At 41.0% G+C, this 21,483-nt stretch overlaps 1 protein-coding gene across 1 annotated transcript in view; it reads left to right on the forward strand.

Annotated features, from left to right (window-relative positions):
• Positions 1–208: 208 nt before the first annotated feature.
• NMT2 (N-myristoyltransferase 2) overlaps positions 209–21,483 on the forward strand; it is a gene marked incomplete at both ends in the record, with an annotated part of 28,155 nt that continues 6,880 nt past the window's right edge. Inside the window, 9 exons of the mRNA XM_080717211.1 lie at positions 209–380; positions 692–812; positions 966–1,125; positions 4,785–4,929; positions 8,567–8,685; positions 8,782–8,873; positions 8,988–9,104; positions 10,573–10,743; positions 12,506–12,614. Coding sequence (XP_080573337.1) covers positions 209–380; positions 692–812; positions 966–1,125; positions 4,785–4,929; positions 8,567–8,685; positions 8,782–8,873; positions 8,988–9,104; positions 10,573–10,743; positions 12,506–12,614 — 1,206 coding nt within the window. The remainder of the gene's footprint in view (positions 381–691; positions 813–965; positions 1,126–4,784; positions 4,930–8,566; positions 8,686–8,781; positions 8,874–8,987; positions 9,105–10,572; positions 10,744–12,505; positions 12,615–21,483) is intronic.

Below are 21,483 nucleotides of genomic sequence, written 5' to 3' on the forward strand. Positions count from 1 at the left end.
TCTGGCAGCAGATTTCAGCGGGAGCCGCCCTGGGTAAGTCTTCCGTTGACTGAATCAGACCAGACTTCCGTGGCCATTCCTCATTCTGTCACCAAGGGTGCGGACTATCTCCTGACGTTCTTCCTGAAGAAACACCCATTTTAGAGGAAACCCCAGTCGTCCAGCCGGGCCCCCTGTTGGCAGACTGCCCAGGAACAGAGGGTTGGTTATGCTGCGTAGGCGTCTGGTGGCACAGATGGCAGCCACCCCAGTCTGTGGAGCCCACCCTGTGTCACACTGGCTGAGAACACAGCTCTTGGGTGCTGCCTCCCAGGAAGCAAAAGGCCCTCTTGAGACAGAAAACCCAGCTCCCAAAGGGGCAGATTTAGAAATCGAAGGAAGTAAATTATTTTGATGGATGCGGCCCCCTCTGAGTTTCCCTCAGATGCTGTGATGTCAGGGACATGGCCAAGACCTTGAGTCTGGGCCTGGCTCCTGGCTCCATTGCTCGCAGGCTCTGTTCCTTTACCCATGGCATCACACCCCTTTAGCCCATCTTTCCTAAGGCAGGGCCATCATGATGTTAAAATGAGATCAGTTTTATGAAAGAGTGTCTGTTACAAAGCACTCTATATGTAGCAGGTATCTATTTTCATTTTGCAAGTTTTATGTGTTAAAATTTTTCTTGCATAAAATTTGCTTTACATCACAGAAAACGAGTCTTGCAGGTCGTTGTGTTGTTATCATTATTACCTCCTCTATACAAAAGGACCAGGAATCACTGAAAAGGAGAATTACTCACTCCAGTTTGGCCCTGACTGCCTTTGTGGGGAGTAAAGAAAGTCAAAGCTTCCTGCCTAGCGCTTTAGCTTGGTTCTCAGGTGATTAGCATTCCATTGCTAGATGCAATTTCCAGGGTAACTCGTAGGAGGAGTCCCCCATAAGCTTGCAGTGTATTTTCCCATTTCTCAGTGTTGCTTTGCCAGAGAAACACAGCGGCGCTCACCTACAGCTGCGGCAGCACCTTGCTTCTGCCATTCCATCGGCTTCCGCGATCCCTTCTACCCTAGTGACTCTGAGCCCTTCCCTCGCCCCATCACTGATAAGAAACTGGAGCCAAACAAGGCAGCAGGAACTGTCAGCACTGTAGGATAGAGACTTTCCAGTGTATTTTCCTTTTTAAATTAGGAACAATACAGCAGTATTTTAATGTGGGTTTTTCTCCCATCACATTTTTAAACACCAGGGCTTTTTTCTTTTAAATATATACCAGCTGTAGATAACACTAGTTAACAGTGGACTACATTCAGACACTATTTTGGTCTACACTCAAAAGTTAAAATATTTGTCTTGTTTCTTATGGACTTATTTTCTTGCTGTGCTGAGGATTGAACCTTGTACGTGCCAGGCAAGTCCTCAAGCACTGAGCTATAACCCAGCCCCTTAAAGACTTTTTAATGGCAGAGGACTTCTGTCTTCTTTTCAAGGCACTGAGTTTAGAAAATAATGGCTAAGGAATATAGTAGCTGTTTAGTATTCCATGTGGAAGGAAAGAGGACTGCCCATCCCTTGCATAGGAATATCATGGTGGGCCACTACTTGTGCCTCCTTACCTGCAATCCAGGGGCTTCTGTGGAGGGGGAGTGGGTGGGTTTAAGAAGTTATCATACAGTTGGAGATGTAGCTCAGTGGCAGAGTGCTTGCCTAGCATGTGCAGGACTGGGTCTAATCCCTGAACTACAAAAATAAAAAATAAGAAAAAGAATTTATTGAGCAAGATGTGGCAGCCCAAGCCTGTAATCCCAGTACTTGGGAGGCTGCCACAGGAGGATTGCAGGTTCAGCACCAGCTTCAGCAACTTAGCGAGGCACTCCGCAACTCAGTGGAACCTTGTTTCAAAATAAAAAATAAAATAGGGCTGAGGGTAACCCAGAGATAGAATATCCCTTGATTCAATCCCCAGTACAACAAAAAAGAAGAAAAAAAAAGATTTATCATAGCTGAATTTTCCTTACTGATTTTTCACCATGGGTTTGAAAATCATACTTACTTGAATCTACCTTCAGACACATTTAAATAGTGAGCTTTGGGATATGAGTGTTTCACAGGTGGTCATTTCATGTGGAGGGTGCTGGTCAGCATGATGAGGCTAAATAACTAGGTGAGATATAAACCACTGTGAGGCCTTCCTCCTGGAGTTGGGAGATTATTCATTTTGGGGGTGAACAAAGATGCTGATTTATGTTTGCTGCAAAATCATTTGCTTTAGATATATTAGTGTTAGAAGACTTAACTACCAGGAAAGAAAAATGACCTTTACAAACTCAGTGTAGACCCTGTAGGTATGTCTCTGTACACCTAGGTTCAACATTGCCTTTTTAAGCATAACTTAAATGCATGTTCAGATATTATTAGTTGAAATATGCTATGACTTAGTTTTTATTGAAGTCATAGGTTTCCTAATAGATTGTGTTGTTGGGGTTTCAAATGGATATAAGTTTTGTTTTCCCAGAAATCAGTTACTAATAATATTGGGGCTCAAAAGAGACTTGAGCAAAAAAGAATAATGCAAATATGATAGAACAGGAAAAGTATTTTGATAAGTTTGTATGTGTAATTAAGATATAATCCTTATGATTTAGATCTCAGTCAGCATGTAAAATAAACAGCTTTCAAAAACTGTGGCTCTTGTGGGTTATGTTGTAAGGCTTCTGAGTGGAGGCATTAAGCTTTAAACCTGTCCCAGTTAGACTTTGTTTTCTGAATCATTTTAGTGTCAAGAACCCTAAAGAAGCCAGTGGATAAAGCAGCTGCAGGACAGTCCATGTTAAAGGAGCCTGGTTTTTACTGTGTCAAATGGATAAGCTTCCCACATTTAAAAGATTCAGATTTCAGACCACCGATTTCAAATTCAAAGTTGAGCAGAAGTCCAAAGGTGCTGTTCATACACCACTAAGAGTCAGTTGTACCTTTCCTTTGGGCCATAGCCCGTTGACATTCAGCAAAACAGAAGAACTGAATTTCTTTCTCTCTCTCTCTTTTTTTTTTTTTTTTTTTTTTTTTGCGGGTCTGGGGATGGAACCCCGGGGCATTCGACCTCCAAGCTACACCCCTGCCCTATTTTTTATTCTTTTAAAGGGGTTCTTTTTTTTTTTTTTTTTTTTTTTTTGGTCTTTTTTGGAACCGGGGATTGAACCCAGAGCGCACACCTGCAAAACAGGTGCTTTGCCACTGAGCTACATCCCATCCCCTTTTTTATTCTTTATTTTGAAACAGGGTGTCACTGAATTGTAGAGGGCCTCACTAAGTATCTGAGGCTGTCCGTGAACTGTGATCCTCTGGTCTCAGCCTCCCAAATGCTGGGATTACAAGGGTGCACCACCACACCTGGCTTCCCTGAATTTCTTATAACCACTTCTAAATTGGAATAAAGAATATTCTTTGAACTGGGCTTGGTGGTGTACACTTGTAATCCCAGCATTTGGGAGGCTGAGACAGGAGGATCACAGTTCACGCACAGCCTCAGCTACTTAGTGAGGCCCTTTGCAACATTGAGTGCCTGTTACAAAATAAAGAATAAAAAATAGAGCTGGGCGTGGTGGCGCATGCTTGTAATCCCCTCGCTTGCGAGTCTGAGACAGGAGGATCGCACAGGTTTGAAGCCAGCCTCAGCTACTTAGTGAGGCTTTCAGCAACTTAGTGAGACCCTTTTTCCAAATAAAATATAAAATACGTCTGGGAGTATAGCCTGGAAGTAGAAAGCCTCTGGGTTCCACTCCCAGTACCACCCAAAAAAAAAAAAGAATAAAACATAGGGCTGAGGATGTAGCCCAGAGGTAGAATGCCCCCGGGTTCAATCCCCAGCACCACACACAAAAAAATAATATTTTTTAAATTTTGTCAAAATTCTTAAACTTTTCAGTTGTTTTGCATATTGAGAAAAAAAATCACTGATTTTAAATTCAGTTCTCTGCACCTCCCTCTCATTTTGAGTATAGTCCCATATTCTATGTATTGTTATATTATTGGGGGAATTAAAACTGAGCAGGGGGGAATATTCAAGAGATGGCAGGAATACTGGCTTTCAGAAAAGAACTTTAGAATTTAAAGTGTCACCCACTTTATCAACTTGAATATTCTTTACCTGAAAAGGAGGTGAGTTTCCACCTCTGGGGTCAGAACAGGAGCCAGGGCCGAGGGCCAAGGGCTCCACTCCACTGGAGTGTAGCCTCCTGGCAGGTTGGTGTGAGAAGGGGCTGGGTGTGTCCTGAAGGAAGGGGCCTGGCTAGAGGCTTCCATTCTTAATCATTTCTTTCCCGGCTCAGCACTAAGTTCAGATTTTTTTCTTTTTTTCTTTTTAAATAAACTAAAATGCCTAGTTTCTGTTGTAGTTATTTCATTCACCCTCATTGCTACTGCAGAGCATCAACCTGACAGTGCCACCGAGGCTTGCGGCTGCCTGGCTGCTGTGTGATAGTCATGCATGCACTGCATGGTACCCTCTGCTGCTCCCAGAGGAGCAGTGGCTGGACCCCCAGATGCTGGGAGCCTGAGGCAAAGCTGCTTCGATTCACTGTAGATATCCCCAACCTCCAGAGTCCAGTAAGACCGCAGCACTGTTGTTACCTGTAGCAGCACTGGTTAGTATAATGGAGCCGTGGTCTTGAGCAGGCTTCAAGGCGGATGGGCAGTGTTCAGGGTTTGCAGTCTCCAAGGCAGACCAGCCTGTGTCTGCGAAGGAGCAGGAGCAGGAGCAGCAGCGGCCTCCACGTCTGTCTTAGGTCTCTGTGTCTTTGTTCTTCTAGAACCCCACCGTCCCCATGCAGAAGCTGCAGGATATCCAGAGAGCAATGGAGCTGCTCTCCGCCTGCCACGGCCCGGCCAGGAACATTGATGAGGCTGCAAAGCGCAAATACCAGTTTTGGGACACTCAGCCAGTGCCCAAACTAAGTAAGCTTTTCTCCTTTTTTCCCCCCAAAAACAAGGGTGGATAAAAACAATTAAAAAAAAAAACACAAGAGACTTTATTTCACAGCACAGGTTCAAAATTTAGACAAAAATAATGTTTATCTTTTTATAAAATACAAATATAAATATTGGCTTATGCTGCAAACATAATTTATATTACTAATTATATTATAATATATATTATATATAATATATTATATTATAATATAATATATAATATATTATATTATAATATAAATTATATTATAAACATAATTTATATTACTAATGTAATATAAATATTATTTGAAAAATTATAAACAATAGCAATGATTTTAGCCTGATTCCTATCCTTATTATGATATCCAATTTTTCCACAATTAAAATACAATATTAAATTAAGCCAGACATGGTGGTGCACACTTGTAATCCCAGTATTTGGGAGGCTGAGACAGGAAGATCACAGGCTCATCAACCTTGTGAGGCCCTCAGCAGCTTAATGAGACCCTGTTTCAAAATAAATAAAAAAGGGTGGTTGTGAAGATCAGAGGTACAGTGTCCCTGGATTCAATTCCTAGTACCACCAAAAAAATATATATACAATACCATAATATTATATATGTGTATATACATATATATAGTGGGGAGTGAGTGTGTGTGTGTGTGAGTGTGTGTGTGTGTGTGCGTGTGTGAACGTGTGTGAGTGTGTGTGTGCGTGTGTGTGCGTGTGAGTGCGTGTGTGTGCGTGTGTGTGTGTGTGTGTGTGTGTGTGTGTGTGTGTCAGAGAACCATTCTCTCACCCTTATTTTTTTGCTTCTGAGCTTCATGGAGTTGTGTTTTTCTTAAACATAAGTTTTTTATACTTTTCACTGCAACAACTCAGGAAGTCTGCCTTATAATATCTTACTGAAATGGACATTTTTATACCATTTTACAATGAGATTCTGGACACTCATCAGGGTGTTATTATCGATTCAGTAACATTCCGGTATACGTGGGAATTAAGACACCTAAGGAAGGCAATTTGGTTGGCCTTGGGTTTGCTTGCCTAAGAAACCACAGGCCTTCCTGCCTTAATACCGTCCCTGCTCTATCAGATTCACTTAGACATTTACCATTTAAGTTCCCATAAACATAATGTAATTGTCCCTCTTTCTCATTATGCAAAAAAGATGATGATATAAAAATAGTAAAAATGCACCGCAGCATAAATCTCCTTCATCTTAATGTGTGCATGAAAGCAGATTACCATATACCTATTTTTTTATTTTTCTTTCTTGATTGTTCAGGTTTTAAATCTATATCATATAAAGAGTTGTCATCCCAATATCTAGCTCAACTATGTACAGATTGTCCATTTTGTCAAGTCTAAGTCAAGAGTAATCTCTTCTGACCTTCAAATATTCTCAAACTTTGGGAAGCCACCACTCCTCTTCCACCCCAACAGCTTAGAAGGAATGAGCCTCAGAGTGGATGAGAAGTAGAGGAAAAAGAAGTGCTGGGATGTAGCTCAGTGGTAGAGCACTTATCTACATGCATGATGCTCTGGGTTCAATCTCCACCACCACAGAAAGATAAAGAAGAGAGAGATGATCATTTGCCCTTCTTAGAGGGAGGGGGTTTCTAGAAATGTGTCTGTAATGAAGGAAGATTTCTTTAAAAATAATTTACAAAACTTTTTTAATTTTTATTTTTTGTGGTGCGGGGGATTCTATCTCTGAGCTATACCCCCAGACTGACTTTATTTTTTATTTGGTTAAAGGGTCTTACTGAGTTACTGAAAGTCTCACTAAATTTCTGAGGCTGGCTTTGAACCTGTGATCCTCCTATCTCAGTCTCCCAAGTGCAAGGATTACAGGTGCATCACTGCACCCATGTAATTCACAGGACTAGCCAGGCGTGGTGGCGCACACTTGTAATTCCTGTGCTTGCGGGGGCTGAGACAGGAGGATCGTGCAGGTTCGAAGCCAGCCTCAGCTGGCTTAAGAGACCCTGTTTCCAAATAAAATATAAAATAGGTCTGGGAGTATAGCCCGGAAGTAGAAAGCCTCTGGGTTCCACCCCCAGTACCACCAAAAATAAAAAATAATAATAATTCACGAGACTTTTAAAAGCACCAAATTGAATGGCCCTTTACGAAGGGGATCTAGATTTATTGATCTGAATGTATTAGGTTAAGACATTCACCAAGCTGCTGGAGGAGAAAGCCACTTCAGCCAGCACTAACCCCTGGACACCTCTGGGATGATAGCCCAGGGCCCTGGTCCATCCTCAGTGCGCCCATTATGGCTCTCCAGTTCCCAGAACTCCCAGTGTGCACCTCAGTTCATCAGTGGCCGTGACAGGTGAGGGAAGCCAGGTTTTGGGGGAAGGAGTGAGCCTTAGGTCAGGGAGCACATTGGAAAGTCGGGGAGACCCTGCCTTTCCTTTTCTGTCCACCCAGAGAGTGTTCCCATAGAGTCTGAACACACTCAGATATTTGAAGCTGTCTTACAGACAACCATATCTGGGCTAAGAGCTGAGCTATGCTCATGAGGAACTCTGAATGAGAAGGACTGGGAATTGGCCACTTGGGCTGACTTGAGAAAGTCTATGGAGATGAGCTGGTAAAGTGGAAATAAAACAAGAGGAACCAAGTTAGGGATTAAACCCACAGGATTGGAGCTGGTACAAACCATGAGGCTTCTACCTGCAGGAAGGTTCTGTGATGGGAAGACAGGCCCCGAGGTCCCTCGCTCAGCACTGGTCTGTTGAGTGTAACGGGGTACATGCTGGGGAAGTAGTGACAGAAAGTGGAACAAGTGGTGGCCAGGCTGGCCATAGAGGAAGACACACTTGATACAGGAGAACCTTTAGTGAGGGAAAGGTGCTCTGAGGAAGTGACACGAAGCACCTGAGAAGTCCCCAGGGCCCTGCACAGGGAGGCCTCAGCAGAGGGGAGGCAGCAGGAAGGCTGAGCTGGGGCAGGCCTGAGCGCAGGGAGAGATGGGCAGGGCAGGCAGGAGGAGGTGGCAGGGCAGACAGCGGCCACAGGAACAGCATGTGTTTTATTCCAGTGAGGAGGCACGTTCTGCAGAGGGTGAATTGGAAGAAGAAATGGAAATCACCAGAAACTGAAGGCATGAATGCATGCTAGCAACACATGGAGAGAAGTCACCAGCCTTGAAATTAATTTTAGGTCTTGCTGCTGGGAGGGTCAGAGATCACTACACCCCCTTCCCTGGTTTGTGGAAACATGGTATAAAAAGAGATCATCTCTACAGCTATCTTATTAAGACTGTTGCTTACGATGGTAATCTGCAGCTGAGGGTTGAGGCTGCAAATCACTATCATAATGTCATCATTGTCGTTGGGTAGGAAAAGATTCCTCCCTGGTGAAGTAACAGTATTCCACACCCACCTAGCTTGCTTGTGTCATCCAGAGTATGCCAAAATAATGTAATATTTTTAATAATCCAGTTTTAAAAATTGGATTAAACTCAAGCACCCTAAATCTGATTTTGTTACCTCTCTATTTCAGGTTGTATTAAACCCAAGCACCCTAAATGTGATTTTGTTCCGCCTTTGACTGTTTGGGGTTATCTGGATACTTTGTAATTCAGTACCCTCCCCTTTGTCTTTCTCTGGCCCTTCTCTCCAGATGAAGTGATAACATCTCATGGTGCAATTGAACCAGACAAAGACAATGTACGCCAGGAACCGTACTCTCTGCCACAGGGCTTTATGTGGGACACCTTGGACCTGAGTAACGCTGACGTGGTGAGTAGAACTCTTGGATTCCACATGTGCGCTCATGCTCACTGCTTCTGAGTTGGTCCTGAGCACTGTAGATAGGACGCTTGTTGTATCTTGTAGCTCAAGGAGTTATACACGTTGTTAAATGAGAATTATGTAGAAGATGATGACAACATGTTTCGCTTCGACTATTCGCCCGAGTTTCTACTGTGGTACGTCTCCCAGGGCCCAGGGGCCGTGGATGGGCCGTGGGTTGGGAGGTCTCGTGCATTCCTGTGTTCTTGGACCCTAACTGATACTGCTTTTCTTGTCTACCCTGACCGCAGGGCTCTTCGTCCCCCAGGCTGGCTCCTGCAGTGGCACTGTGGGGTCAGAGTGTCTTCAAATAAAAAACTTGTAGGGTTTATAAGCGCCATCCCAGCCAACATCCGGATTTATGACAGGTACACATTAAAGTTTAACCGTATCAGTTTCTGTGTGTGTCTTTTTCAAGAATTGCAATGAGAGTAGACTTTTAAAAATGACTCAGACCTAATATATAATAGGTCTGTTTATATTAAGTTAGTTTATTTACTGATGAAAGCATGTGCTATCAGGAAATATCAAGTGCTAAAAAAAGTGCCTGCATACTGGAAGCAGAGTCAGGAACAGGCTTTGAAGCTTTGTCGATGGTGGGGGATATTGGGAGGAGGGCAGGGGCTGTGTGGTAACTCTGATAAATTTTGCTGTGAAACTGAAAGTTAAGCTTATTAATTAGTTGTTGAAAAAAGAAAACTTGGATGGTGAACCAAAAGAATGAGGACAACACCGCTCCCTCTCCCCGTCTGTCCCTCTTCCTTTCCCTTTCTCTCTCTTATTAGTCTTTTTCTTTCTTTGCCTGTCAGTTCCATACACACACACACATCTATCTGTACTGTGTACATGTATATGCATGAACAAATAACATATATGGAAACATACACATGTTTCCAAATACACAAGTATTTCGGATTTATTTCTGGAAAAACAGTTACCTAAAATTTTAGGAGAAATTAAAACTTTTTATAGGATAAGTATATTGTATTTTTGCTTTTTGCTCTACCCGAGGAAGTCAAAGACCTAATATATAATAGGTCTGTTTATATTAAGTTAGTTTATTTACTGATGAAAGCATGTGCAATCAGGAAATATCAAGTGCTAAAAAAAAAATGCCTGCATACTGGAAGCAGAGTCAGGAACAGGCTTTGAAGCTCTAAAAGGTTCATTGTAGCTCAGAAAAGCCCCAGGTCTCTCAGGAATCCTGGGGATTTGTATCATGCTCCAAAGCAACCTCATCAGATTCTGTGCTGGGATGACCCAGTTATTGCCATAATTATATATATTACAGGAAAAACAGATATAGAAACCATGTAGCACATATGATGATCCAGTTTCTAAAATGAAAACTTACAAAAGACCAAAGTGCTAAAACTTATTTAGAACAAGCAGGTTGAGCCTCCTGTCCTAGAGTTGCAGTTGTTTTGGCAGGGATATGTGGCAGTATTTCAGTCTGAATTTATAAAATGTCTACGTGATGATATATTTTTCTTAAATATTGGGTTAAAGGATGTCTTCTACGTTATGATTCTTTGAAGTTTTGCGGGCATCGTCTTTATATTTTTGAATGTGTTCCTCAAACCGGGCGTGGTGGTGCACCCTTGCAATCCCAGTACTTGGGAGGCTGAGACCAGAGGATCACAGGTTCGCAGCCAGCCTCAGCCACTTAATGAGCCCCCCCCCCGAAACTTATCAAAACCCTGTTTCAAAATAAAGAATAAAAAAATAGGAGGTAGAATGCTCTGGGTTCAATCTCCAGTACTGCAAAAAAAATAAAAATAAATAAAATGTGTTCCCCTTGTATTGCCTCTAATTTTTGACATCTTTATTTCTTAGCGTGAAGAAAATGGTAGAGATCAACTTTCTTTGTGTTCATAAGAAATTGAGATCAAAACGGGTAGCCCCAGTGTTAATTCGAGAAATAACTAGAAGAGTGAACCTGGAAGGAATCTTTCAAGCTGTGTATACCGCTGGAGTAGTTCTTCCTAAGCCAGTGGCCACGTGCAGGTAATCACAGTGCCCTTGCTCGGTCCCAGGTGTTCCCTTTACCAAACGTGTCACCTCCCATCCAAGTTGCTAGAACTGTCACTCCCTCAGGTGTCACTGAGGGGGATTTTGGCTTAATGGGGATTATGTAGTTTGTTGGTAGCCAAGATGGAGACCAAAATTTTGAACCATAGGGCACATTATTTGTTCCAGTATATCATATGGCCACTTGGTAGTTTGAAAAAAATTGGGGGTTAACATTTTCCTGCCAGTAATGCTAGATCTGCATTTCTTTTTCCATTTTCCATCTGGAAGCTCGTGTTCTTTGTGCATGGGGAAGCCTAGGGCATTGTGACCTTGAAATGTCCATTGACACACTCTTTTCTTTTCACCCATGAACTGTTTTCTACTGTGCTGAGGCACTACAGAACTATTCTAGAAGTCTAATAAGCATCAGTTGAAAAGCGCCAGATGTACTTGTTTATTAAAAATAAAAAGAAGGCTTATGCTGTTTTTATGACTTCATCTGCTCTAATCAAGCTTTTAAGAATTTTTCCAGTGAGAAAGCAGACTGTCACTGGATTACCCTATTTCTTTTTTTTTTCTTTCTTTCTTTCTTTCTTTTTTTTTTCTTTTGGTGTGGTACTGGGGATGGAACCCAGGGGCATTCTACCTCTGAGCTACATCCCCAACTACCCTGTTTATAAAACATCAGAGTCATCGCCTTCCACTATTTTTATTGACTCCAATAGGTGAAACTTCAAGTAAGCATAGTATAAAAGGTAGAGCTGCAAAATTGCTATAACTTACTAAATTATCACATTATAAATAGAAAGGATAAAGGCATCATGGGTATATTTTAATACAAATCATTTATCACAGTACCTAAACTGGAATCATTTAAGAAATTCAGGTTTCTCAAAAAGTTGTTTTCTTCAGTGTGTATCTTAGTAAAGTGAAGGGCAAGAACCAGGAGTGGTGACGCACACTTGTAATCCCAGTACTAGGGAGGCTTAGGCAGGAGAATCCCAGGTTTGAACAGCATCAGCAACTTAGCAAGGCTCTCAGCAACTTAATGAGACCCTATTTCCAAATAAAAACTGAAATGAAGCGGGGTGTAGCTCAGAGATAAAACGCCCATGAATTCAATCTCTAACACCCCAAAAAGTCAACGAATGAATGAAGTGATGGACATTTCTTTAGAGGAAATATTTTCATGTTTTTAAACTTGTTGGTTTGCCTTTTATAGAATTGGCAATAGTCATTAAATACTTGCAAACCTGGGCATGATTAATATTTCTCTTCAGTGTGTGTGTGTGTGTGTGTGTGTGTGTGTTACTGGAGATTGAACCCAGGGGCATTCTACCTCCAAGCTACACCCCTAGCCCTATTTTTTATTCTTTATTTTGAAACAGGGTCTCACTGAGTTGCAGAGGCCTCACTAAGTTCCTGAGGCTGGCTGAGAACCTGTGATTCTCCTGTTTCAATCTCCTAGGTACTGAGATTACAAGCGTGTGCCACCACGCCTAGCTTTCTCTTGAGGTTTTAAGATTCCTCTTTAGTGAATAATATAAAAGCTCACAAACTCCAAAGGAATATAAGTAGGAAAGTAGGAATATAAGATGTTTTAGAAATTTAAAATTAGGAAGAGGGCCAGCGACTTGCCCATCCCAGGCCCAGCATAAGTATTGAGTAAATGCTATGGACCGGCCGAGCTGAGACAGAGTAAAAAACGTATAGAGATAGAAACCAATTAGATTTTAAAACCTTTATTGTATTCCAGATACTGGCATCGATCCCTAAACCCCAGAAAATTGGTAGAAGTGAAATTTTCTCACTTGAGTAGAAATATGACATTACAGAGAACAATGAAGCTTTACAGACTTCCGGATGTAAGTAAGAATGATTTGGAGTTTTTTGAAGCTTTGACAGTTGAAAAATGATTTGCAGTGGCTCACGAATAGACCTGTGTGCCTGAGGAAGGGCATGTGTAGCTAAAAATCCTCATAGAACTCATGAGCTAGGAAGGTAGGGGAGCTTGCTTAGAAATGCCAGGTTAGTCTTTCTTTTCTTTGTAAGCATTTTGAATTTTGTAGTTGGATGAGATGGAATGCAAGTCAAGTAAGTTTTGATATTTTGTTAAGTAAGAGGGAAAAAAAGCTCAGGCTCCTGCTGATTTCTTAAAACCATAGAACCAAGAAGTCGAGTTTAGAGGAGAGGCGCAGGGAGAGGGGATAATGTTTCATTAAATTGTCGTCTTTTTAAACTAGCAAATTCCCAATATGAAAAGTGGTTCTCTTAATAAGAAGAATTTAAATGTGCCATCCAGTCTTTGCTTTATTCGGGGCTTGGATGGTATGTTATCTTTTGCTCTGTAACAGATGATCACAAACTGAGCAGCTTCGTACAGCACATTGATTCTGCAGGGGCTCAGGGGCCCATGACTGCGTTCCATGCCTTGGGGTCTCTGCAGCTGCAGTCGAAGTGTCAGCCAGGGCTGGGGTCTCATCTCACTTGACTGGGGAGATCTGCTTCCAAGCTCGCATAGCATTGACAGGACTGATCCCTCAGCTCCTTGCTGGCTGAGGGAGGCCACCCTCAGTTCTTGGACACAGTGTCTTCGCCTCAGGGCAGCTCACAGCATGGCAGCTTGCTCACCAAAGCCAGCGAGAGACAGTCTGTAGAGAAGATGTGCCAGAGAAGTCAGAACCTCATTTAATCAGTTCATGAAGTGACATCCGGTCCCTGCTGCCATTTCTGTTGTTTGGAAGCAAATCAGAGGTTCTATTTTTATTGATTAGATGCAAATCACAGATCCTCTCCCAAATGGTTAGAAGCAAATCACAGGTCCTATGCGTTGCTTAGAAGCAAATCAGAGGTTTCATTTGTACTAATTTAGAGGCGGATCCCTATTTAAAAGCAAATCACTTGTCTTATCCCTATTGGTTGGAAGCAGATCACAGGTCTAATCCTTCTTGGTTATAAGCAGATCACAGGTCCTGTCCCTATTGGCTAGAAGCAGATCACAAGTCCTCTCTCTGTTGGTTGGAAACAAATCACAGGTTCTATTTCTGTTGGTAAGAAGAAGATCACAGTTCCTGGCAGCACACAACAGGAACAGATCACACAGTGTGCACTCCAGGTGTTGGAAAACTAGGAGCCATCTTAGAATCTATCTACTACAGATGGGATCTTTTGTATGAAGTTTTGCTATATATGAATTGAAATAAAAACTTTAAACATATCTGGTTGCTTTTTGTTTTGTTTTGTTGTTTGTTGTTTGTTTTTTTGTAGTACTGGGGATGGAACCAGGAACGTTCTACCTCTGAGCTATACCCCCAGCCCTAGTCCTATATTTTACTCTTCTTTTTTTTTTTTTTTTTTTTTTTTTGTGTGTGTGTGTGTGTGTGTGTTACTGGGGTGGATACCGGGGGCTTTTCTACCTCTGGGCTATACTCCCAGACCTATTTTATATTTAATTTGGAAACAGGGTCTCACTAAGTTGCTGAGGGCCTCCCTAAGTGGCTGAGGCTGACTTTGAGCCTGTATGATCCTCCTGTCTCAGCCTCCCAAGCACAGGGATTACAAGCGTGCACCATCACGCCTGGCATATTTTTTATTCCTTATTTTGAGACAGGGTCTCACTGAGTTGCAAAGGGCCTCACTAAGTAGCTGAGGCTGTCCATAAACTAGTCCTCCTGTCTTAGCCTCCCAAATGCTGGGATTACAAGCATTTGCTACCACGCCCGGCTGTTTTGTTTTGTCTTTTTTTTTTTTTTTTTTTAACTAAGAGGTAGTATTAGTCCCCAAGTTTTTTTCATTCAACCTAAAGCAGTCAGCCTTAAGTGTAGGGAAAAGACCCACTTCCATGTAGACTCTCTGAAATGGAATGAAGAAGTTTATTCAGGATGATTAGAATTTAAGATGTAAACATATTGTTGGCCTGACTCAACCTTTATATTTTGGTACAAAAATTAAGTCCCACGGAAAACAAAATTTTGACTACTTGATGATAAATCCCAGGCCAGGTGTTGGGTGCAAAACTGGACTTTGGCCTCTGTCTCACAGTTCGCCTGGGATCCTGTGTAACTGCCATCTTGTTGTAGTGACTTTTTCGTCAGTAAATTGAAATTTATAATATGCTTTTAGTTTATTCTCACAACCATATGCTGTTAATATTTTTTATCCTCATTATACAGATAACAAAAGTGTCAACCTTCATAAGTCAAGGCACTTGGCCAGTAAGTGGAGGACTCGGGGTGCAAGCCCCAGACCTCAGTGCTTCTTGTTAGGTGCCTTTGCTTCTGCCTTCGCCTCTTACACGCCCCGTAGGGGCACCAGGGCCCAGGGCCACCATAGGCCCACTCTGCAGTCCCTGTAGTGTAGGTTAGCTGCGGAAAGGACATTTGTCAACTCTCATCAGCCTGTGCCAGCCTCCTTTACCCCTTTTAAAGCAGGAAAGGAAAATGAAGAACAATTAATAGAAAAAAAGAGAGTGGGTAAAGATATGAAAGTGCAGATACTGAAAAATTAAAAGTTGCCAACAGCAGTGGCTCAGGTGTCTTCCTCTTGAGGTAGATGCTGGGCAGCAGAACATAAGCAAGACCCCTCTCCTCTCCTGTGGGCCCAGATGGATAAAACCCTGCTAGTCATCAAGAAACCCAAGGACATTTTTGTACCATTCAGTATAAAAAAAAAAAAAGCCTTGTTTGTTTGCTTTATGTCTCCTTCATGGACTTCTGAATAGAGGAGCTAACATTTACTGGGGCCACTTAACCTGCATAATCTTATATATTGTCCATAACAATTGTAAGAAGGCAGGTCCTTGCATTTCAGAAGAGGATGTTAAAACACAAGGTAAACATGGCCAGAACATGCTAGGCAGGCATGGAACTCGCTTGGCTTTGCCTTCTCTTCTCTGAAATAGTAGGTTTCCCCAGGAACCACACCTTCCCATGACTCCCTACCCATCAACTTTTTTTTTCTTAACTTGGAGTTGAACGTTTCCAAACAAAGTTGGAAAGAGAGAGAGACAGAGAGAGAGACTGTGTGTGTGTGTGTGAGACAGACAGACAGACAGACAGACAGACAGACAGACAGACAGACAGAGGCTTTAAAGGTAAAGGAATATGGTAATTAAAAGAAAGAGTCATGTTAATCTACCAAGGGTCTAGCTTTGTGCTACAAGGATATACTTACTAAGACATGTCTTAAGACATGAGATGTTCTGTGTTTAGTAGCATTAGATGGTTTGGTTTTGGGGGGTGGTTGTTGCATTTTTTTAGTGTTTGGTATACTGCTATTTCTTTTTTAATCATATAAATAACCATAATCATTGCTTATATCTCGTCTCTGGAATCTGGCTTTCAAGCTACATAGTTTGACAAATAGCAACACTACTTTTATTTTTTAATAGACTTGGAGCATTATTTCTTTTTGCACTTGTAAGCAGATTTTAACGGACTCCAATATACATAGAACCCATGAGTTGAGCCCTAGGAAAATATATTTGACTCAGAGATAGAATTTGTCTTTGATACAAAAGATTTTCTCAGTTCCTGGAAATGTTTCTTTGCTTTTCATTGAACCTCTCAGAAAATATGATGTTATTCTAATTATGGGAAAATTTATACATTTTTATCAAAATCTGAGTTTTCTCACCTTTTCTCCAAAGACAATAGCTATAGTTTATATTTTAAAAATTATTTTATAGCCCGGTGTGGTGGTATACACTTGTAATCCCAGTACTTGAGAGGCTGAGACAGGAAGATCGTAGGTTTGCAGCCACCCTCAGATACTTAATGAGGCCCTATTTCAAAATAAAGAATAAAAAATAGGGCTTGGGGGTGGCTTGAAAGTAGAATGCCTCTGGGTTCCATCCCCTGTACTGCAAAACATATATATATTTATTATTATTATTCCTTAGATTTTATTATCCATTGCTGGTCAACATAATTAAATAGTCTTCCCTATATTTTAAGCCCTTAATATTTTTTCCTGTAGCTGATACATTCTGATGTTCTCTTCTGCATCATTGATTCTATAAATACATGTTTGAAATGTTTTAAATTGCTATTTTTGATGCTTTCTACATATTTGCCCAAAAATACTACTTTGCTGTGTCTTCTTTGTCTAAATTCTACTACCTAAGTACTCAGAGTGTGGCTCAGAGACCTATGAAAGCCCCCAGCATCTTCAAATCTGTGAAATCAAGACCATTTCTATAATAACCCTAAAATACACAATTTGGATTTTTTTGCTTTCATCCTCTTATGAGTGTATGAAAGAGTCTTTCAGAGACTATATGGAATATGTCCATATGCGCTTCTGTCTTAATATGATACATGTAGATATAACCCAAAGGTCCTTAATAATTAGAGTGTGAAGGGGTCCTGAGACTGAAATGTTTGAGAGCTGCTGTTTAGGGATGTCTGCTGGGCTAAAGGTGTGTTGCTTTTAGTGATTTCACATTGTGAATAGTCAGTCAACAATAATTGTGCTTGGAGTGAGTATTTTGCTCTGGAAAGAAGTTGGTAATGCCGGGCGTGGTGGTGCACACTTGTAATCCCAGCGCTTGGGAGGCTGAGACAGGAGGATCACATAAGTTCAAAGCCAGCCTCAGCTACTTAGTGTGGCTCTCAGCAACTTAGTGAGACCCTGTTCCCAAACAGAATATAAAATAGGTCTGGAAGTGTAGAATGGAGGTGGAAAAGCCCTCCACCCCCAGTACCACCAAAAAAAAAAGTTTACCAACTTTTTTTTTTTTTTGGTGGTACTGGTTTATAAATATTTTTCTGGTTTATAAATATTCTCTTCTACATCATATATCCTGTTGCCATTTTGAATTATTTTATATTATTGTTACTGAACTAGTAACAAAAGAAAAAAGATTAGCTTTTTAATTAAGTAAAGTCTTAACAGCAGAAAATGATTTTTTTATTTTTTTTTATTTTTTATTGGTGCACTGTATTCATGCATCATAGTGGGATACAAAAAAACTTTTGTAGACATACATGCACACATCACCCAGTCAGCCCCGATCCCCACCCCATTCCCTCCCCATCCCTCCTTCCCATGCTTGGCTTAGTGGTTGACATCTAGTATTATAACAATTTATCCAAAATTAAAAATGATAATCTCACATAACATTTTCATTTGTCTGATACCAAGATTTTGATAACTTAAAGATAACATTTCAGTATTTCGTTTTGCTTTCTTTCTTACCAGAGAATATTTTTTTTTAGGTGAAACTATCATATATTTATATATTTATTTTTCAGAAAAAATCTATCCTAATATGGAATATGGACTCTAGATACCCAAAACGATCTTGAGAAAGAACAAAGCTAGAAGATATATATTTTCTAATTTCAAACCATATAAAGCTACAATAATTGAAACAGTGTAGTACTGTTATAAAGGCAGATATATAAACCATTGGAGTTAAATAAAAGCCTAGAGATACATTCTTCCATATATTGTCCAGTTATTTTTGACAAGGTTTCCACGAACATTTGGTGGTGGAAATAATAATCTTTTAACTAAATATTGTTGAAAAATAATAATTACATGAAAAAGAATAAAATTGGACCCTTACCTAATCCCATATACAAATATTAACTCAAAATAGATAAAAGACCTAAATATAAATCTTAAGACTATAAACTTTTAGAAGAAAATCTGGGTCATAAAACCTCACAACATTGAAATTGGCAGTGTGATTTCTTGGATATGATTTCAATGGCACAGGCAACAGAAGGGTATACAAACTCCCTAAAAAATAAAATATTGTATATCCAAAGGCAATGTAAACAGAGTTAAAAGTTACTGATAGAATGGGAAAATATTTCCAAATGCTATATCTGAAGGTATATTAATATTCCAACTAGAAATCCTAAAAATTAACAACAATAAAAGCAAACAGTACAATTTAGAGATAGGTATAAGACTAAAATAATGAATAATGACTAATCTTAGTTATCTGTTGGATGGAAAATCTTGTTTCTCTGGTTCTGGTGTGTTACCTATTTCTTCTTTGTAGTTAATCTCTTTTGAGTATTTTCTCTAGTGCTGGTTTTGAAGACATAAATTCCTTCAGTTTCTGTTTGTCATGGAAGTTTCTTATTTCTCCATCTAAATTTTTTTTTTTTTTTTTTTTGCTGGGTAGGAAATTTTTGGCTGGAAGGTTTTTTTTTTTTCAGAGTTTGGAATATGTTACTCCAAGCCCTTCTGGCTCTCCTGACTTGGTTTGGGAAGTCGGGAGTGATTCTAATTGGTTTGCCTCTGAATGTCACTTGGCCCTTTGTTTTTGTTGCCTTTAAGATTCTCTGCTTGGCTTCCACATTGGTCATTTTGCCAATTATGTGACGTGGGGATCCTCTTCTCCAATCCTGTCTAAAGGGAGTTCTATAAGTTTCCTGGACTTGTGTATCGACCTCTTGCTCGATGTTTGGAAAATTTTCTGCTATTACTTTCTTGAAGAGATTTTTGATCCCTTTGGTTTCACCTTCTTTTCCCTCCTCTATTCCAATTATTCTTAGGTTAGCTCTCTTAAAATGGGCCCATATTTCTTCAATGTCAGATTCCTGCTGTCGGATTTTTTTTTCTAGATTAGAAACTATGCATTCATTTTTGGATTGCTCATCTTCTAAGAGTGAGATTCTATTCTCCATGTGGTCTAATCGGTTGTTTGTATTTTTAATTGAGGCCTTTACTTCATTAATTGCATCCTTTATCTCTTTTTGGCTCTCTCTGAATTCTTTTCGAAACACCTCTATTATTTCTACAGTTATTTTTCTGATTTGATCTTCTAGAAATCTCTGAATTTCTGTTTTATCGGGTTCTGATGTTGTGGGGTTGTGGGCATTCACTGCTCCATTGTTGTTTGTCTTTCCCATGATTTCGGAAGTTTGTGCCTTCTCTGGGTTTTTCCCTTGGGTCACTACAACTTCACTTAAGGTGCTCTGGATCTTCAGTCTGTGGTATCTCAGTCACCACTACTCCTTTACTGGGTTGTATCGCAAAGTCTCAGACCCAGGGAGTCAATAGAGGCTGCTTTAGACTATGGGGGGTGCCAGATTGTGCGTTCTCCTATGGTGTGATATCTCTGCCACCGCCACTCCCCCACTGGGTCAAGTCCCTGGGAGTCAGTACTGGGATTTCTCCTCTGGGGCCTGCAATTGACTCACTGTTGTTGAGTGCGCAGATGGAGCTGTAGTGGATTCGGTGAAATCGCTGCTGCTGCTGCCGCCGCCAGTGGCAATATGGCGCAGCTGCCACGCCTTCGGCCATGAGGCTGGTGTATTTCTTTTCTGTTTTTGAGCTCCACTCTGAGTATCTGCAGGGTGTGCTGAGCCCAGCCACTGGGAGCTTTAGATGCTCCCTATGCCGAAAAATCTGCCGAACCCCGCCGGGCTGTTCCACAGCAGCTCATCTCGGCTCGCTGTCCGCCGCTTCTCTCTGGAGCCTGGTGGGCTGTTGAGTGCATTGGTCTGGAGCTGTAGCCGTCCAGTGAATTTGCCGCTGCTGCTGGCAGTAAGGCACTGCTGCTGCGTCCTCGGCTGTGAGGCTGGCGTATCTCCTCTGTGGCTCTGAGCTCTGTTATGAGACCCCCTCCTCTCTGGGGCTGGTGATTTTTTTGTTTCTCTGGTGATGGTGTTTTCTGGCTATGAAAGGCATTGATTTTGTGGTAATAGAGATTGGTTGTTAGCGGGGCTCTTAAGCCCCGCTTTTCTCGGTCGCCATCTTCCCGAAGTCCCCCAGAAAATGATTTTTAAATGACTAAGTATACATATATTTTATGGTTTTGGTCTTTTTACTAGCAATTAGAAATGGGTATTTTATTTTTTTCAACTGGGACATGGATATTTCTGATGTGTCAGTTTTGAGAGACACAAAAAGACTAAATACATGAGTTGCTTTTTAAATATTTAGTAGGACTTAAATTTTCTACATTTAAATGATTAAATGCTATGTTACCTGTAGTACTATATATTTAGAGATTACACAAGTTATCTTTGAACACCCCACAGTAAATACTCAGCTGAGAACTGTGGGTCTGTAAATGTAATAAGCACCCCTCACCATCCTCCCCTCCCCTACACTAATCAAGAATCAATCAGCACTCTATCGCTGAACCCTTGACGCCTCAGCACAACCACTAACAGTCTATCAGAGCTGGCATTCAAGACAAAAACGTACTGAGGGACCTGCAGAAATCTTAATGATCTAATTCCACAGAGAGTTCATTTATTTATTTATTTATTTATTTTATTATTTTTAATCAAAAGGTAAAGGGATGGAACCCAGAGGAATTCAACCTTCAAGCTACAACTCCTGCCCTATTTATTTTTTATTTTGAAACAGGGTCTCATTAAGTTGCGGAGGGCCTCACTAAGTAGCTAAGGCTGTCTGCAAACCGTGATCCTCTGGTCTCAGCTTCCCGAATGCTGGGATTACAAGCATGCTCCACCACACCCAGCTGAGTTTTTTATTTTAAACTATAGAAAAGGTTAGAATAGCAATATATATATTTTTTAATCTCCTAAAAATGATCCAATATTTTGCCAAGGGAGCAGGAATCAAGCTTACTTGAAACAAAATAAAGTTCATTTCTTGGGTGTTGGTTTTGTTTGTTGGGCTTTCTCTGTCTAGCCTTTGGTACTCACCTTGGTGTCTACACAGTTACAGAGAGCTGAAGAGATGCTGGGAGTGTTTTTGAGGGCAGCAGTTGAACAAATTCAGATGGGGACCTGTCGTGAC

This window comes from Muscardinus avellanarius, assembly GCF_963383645.1.
Source record: "Muscardinus avellanarius genome assembly, chromosome: 20".
NCBI lineage: Eukaryota > Metazoa > Chordata > Mammalia > Rodentia > Gliridae > Muscardinus > Muscardinus avellanarius.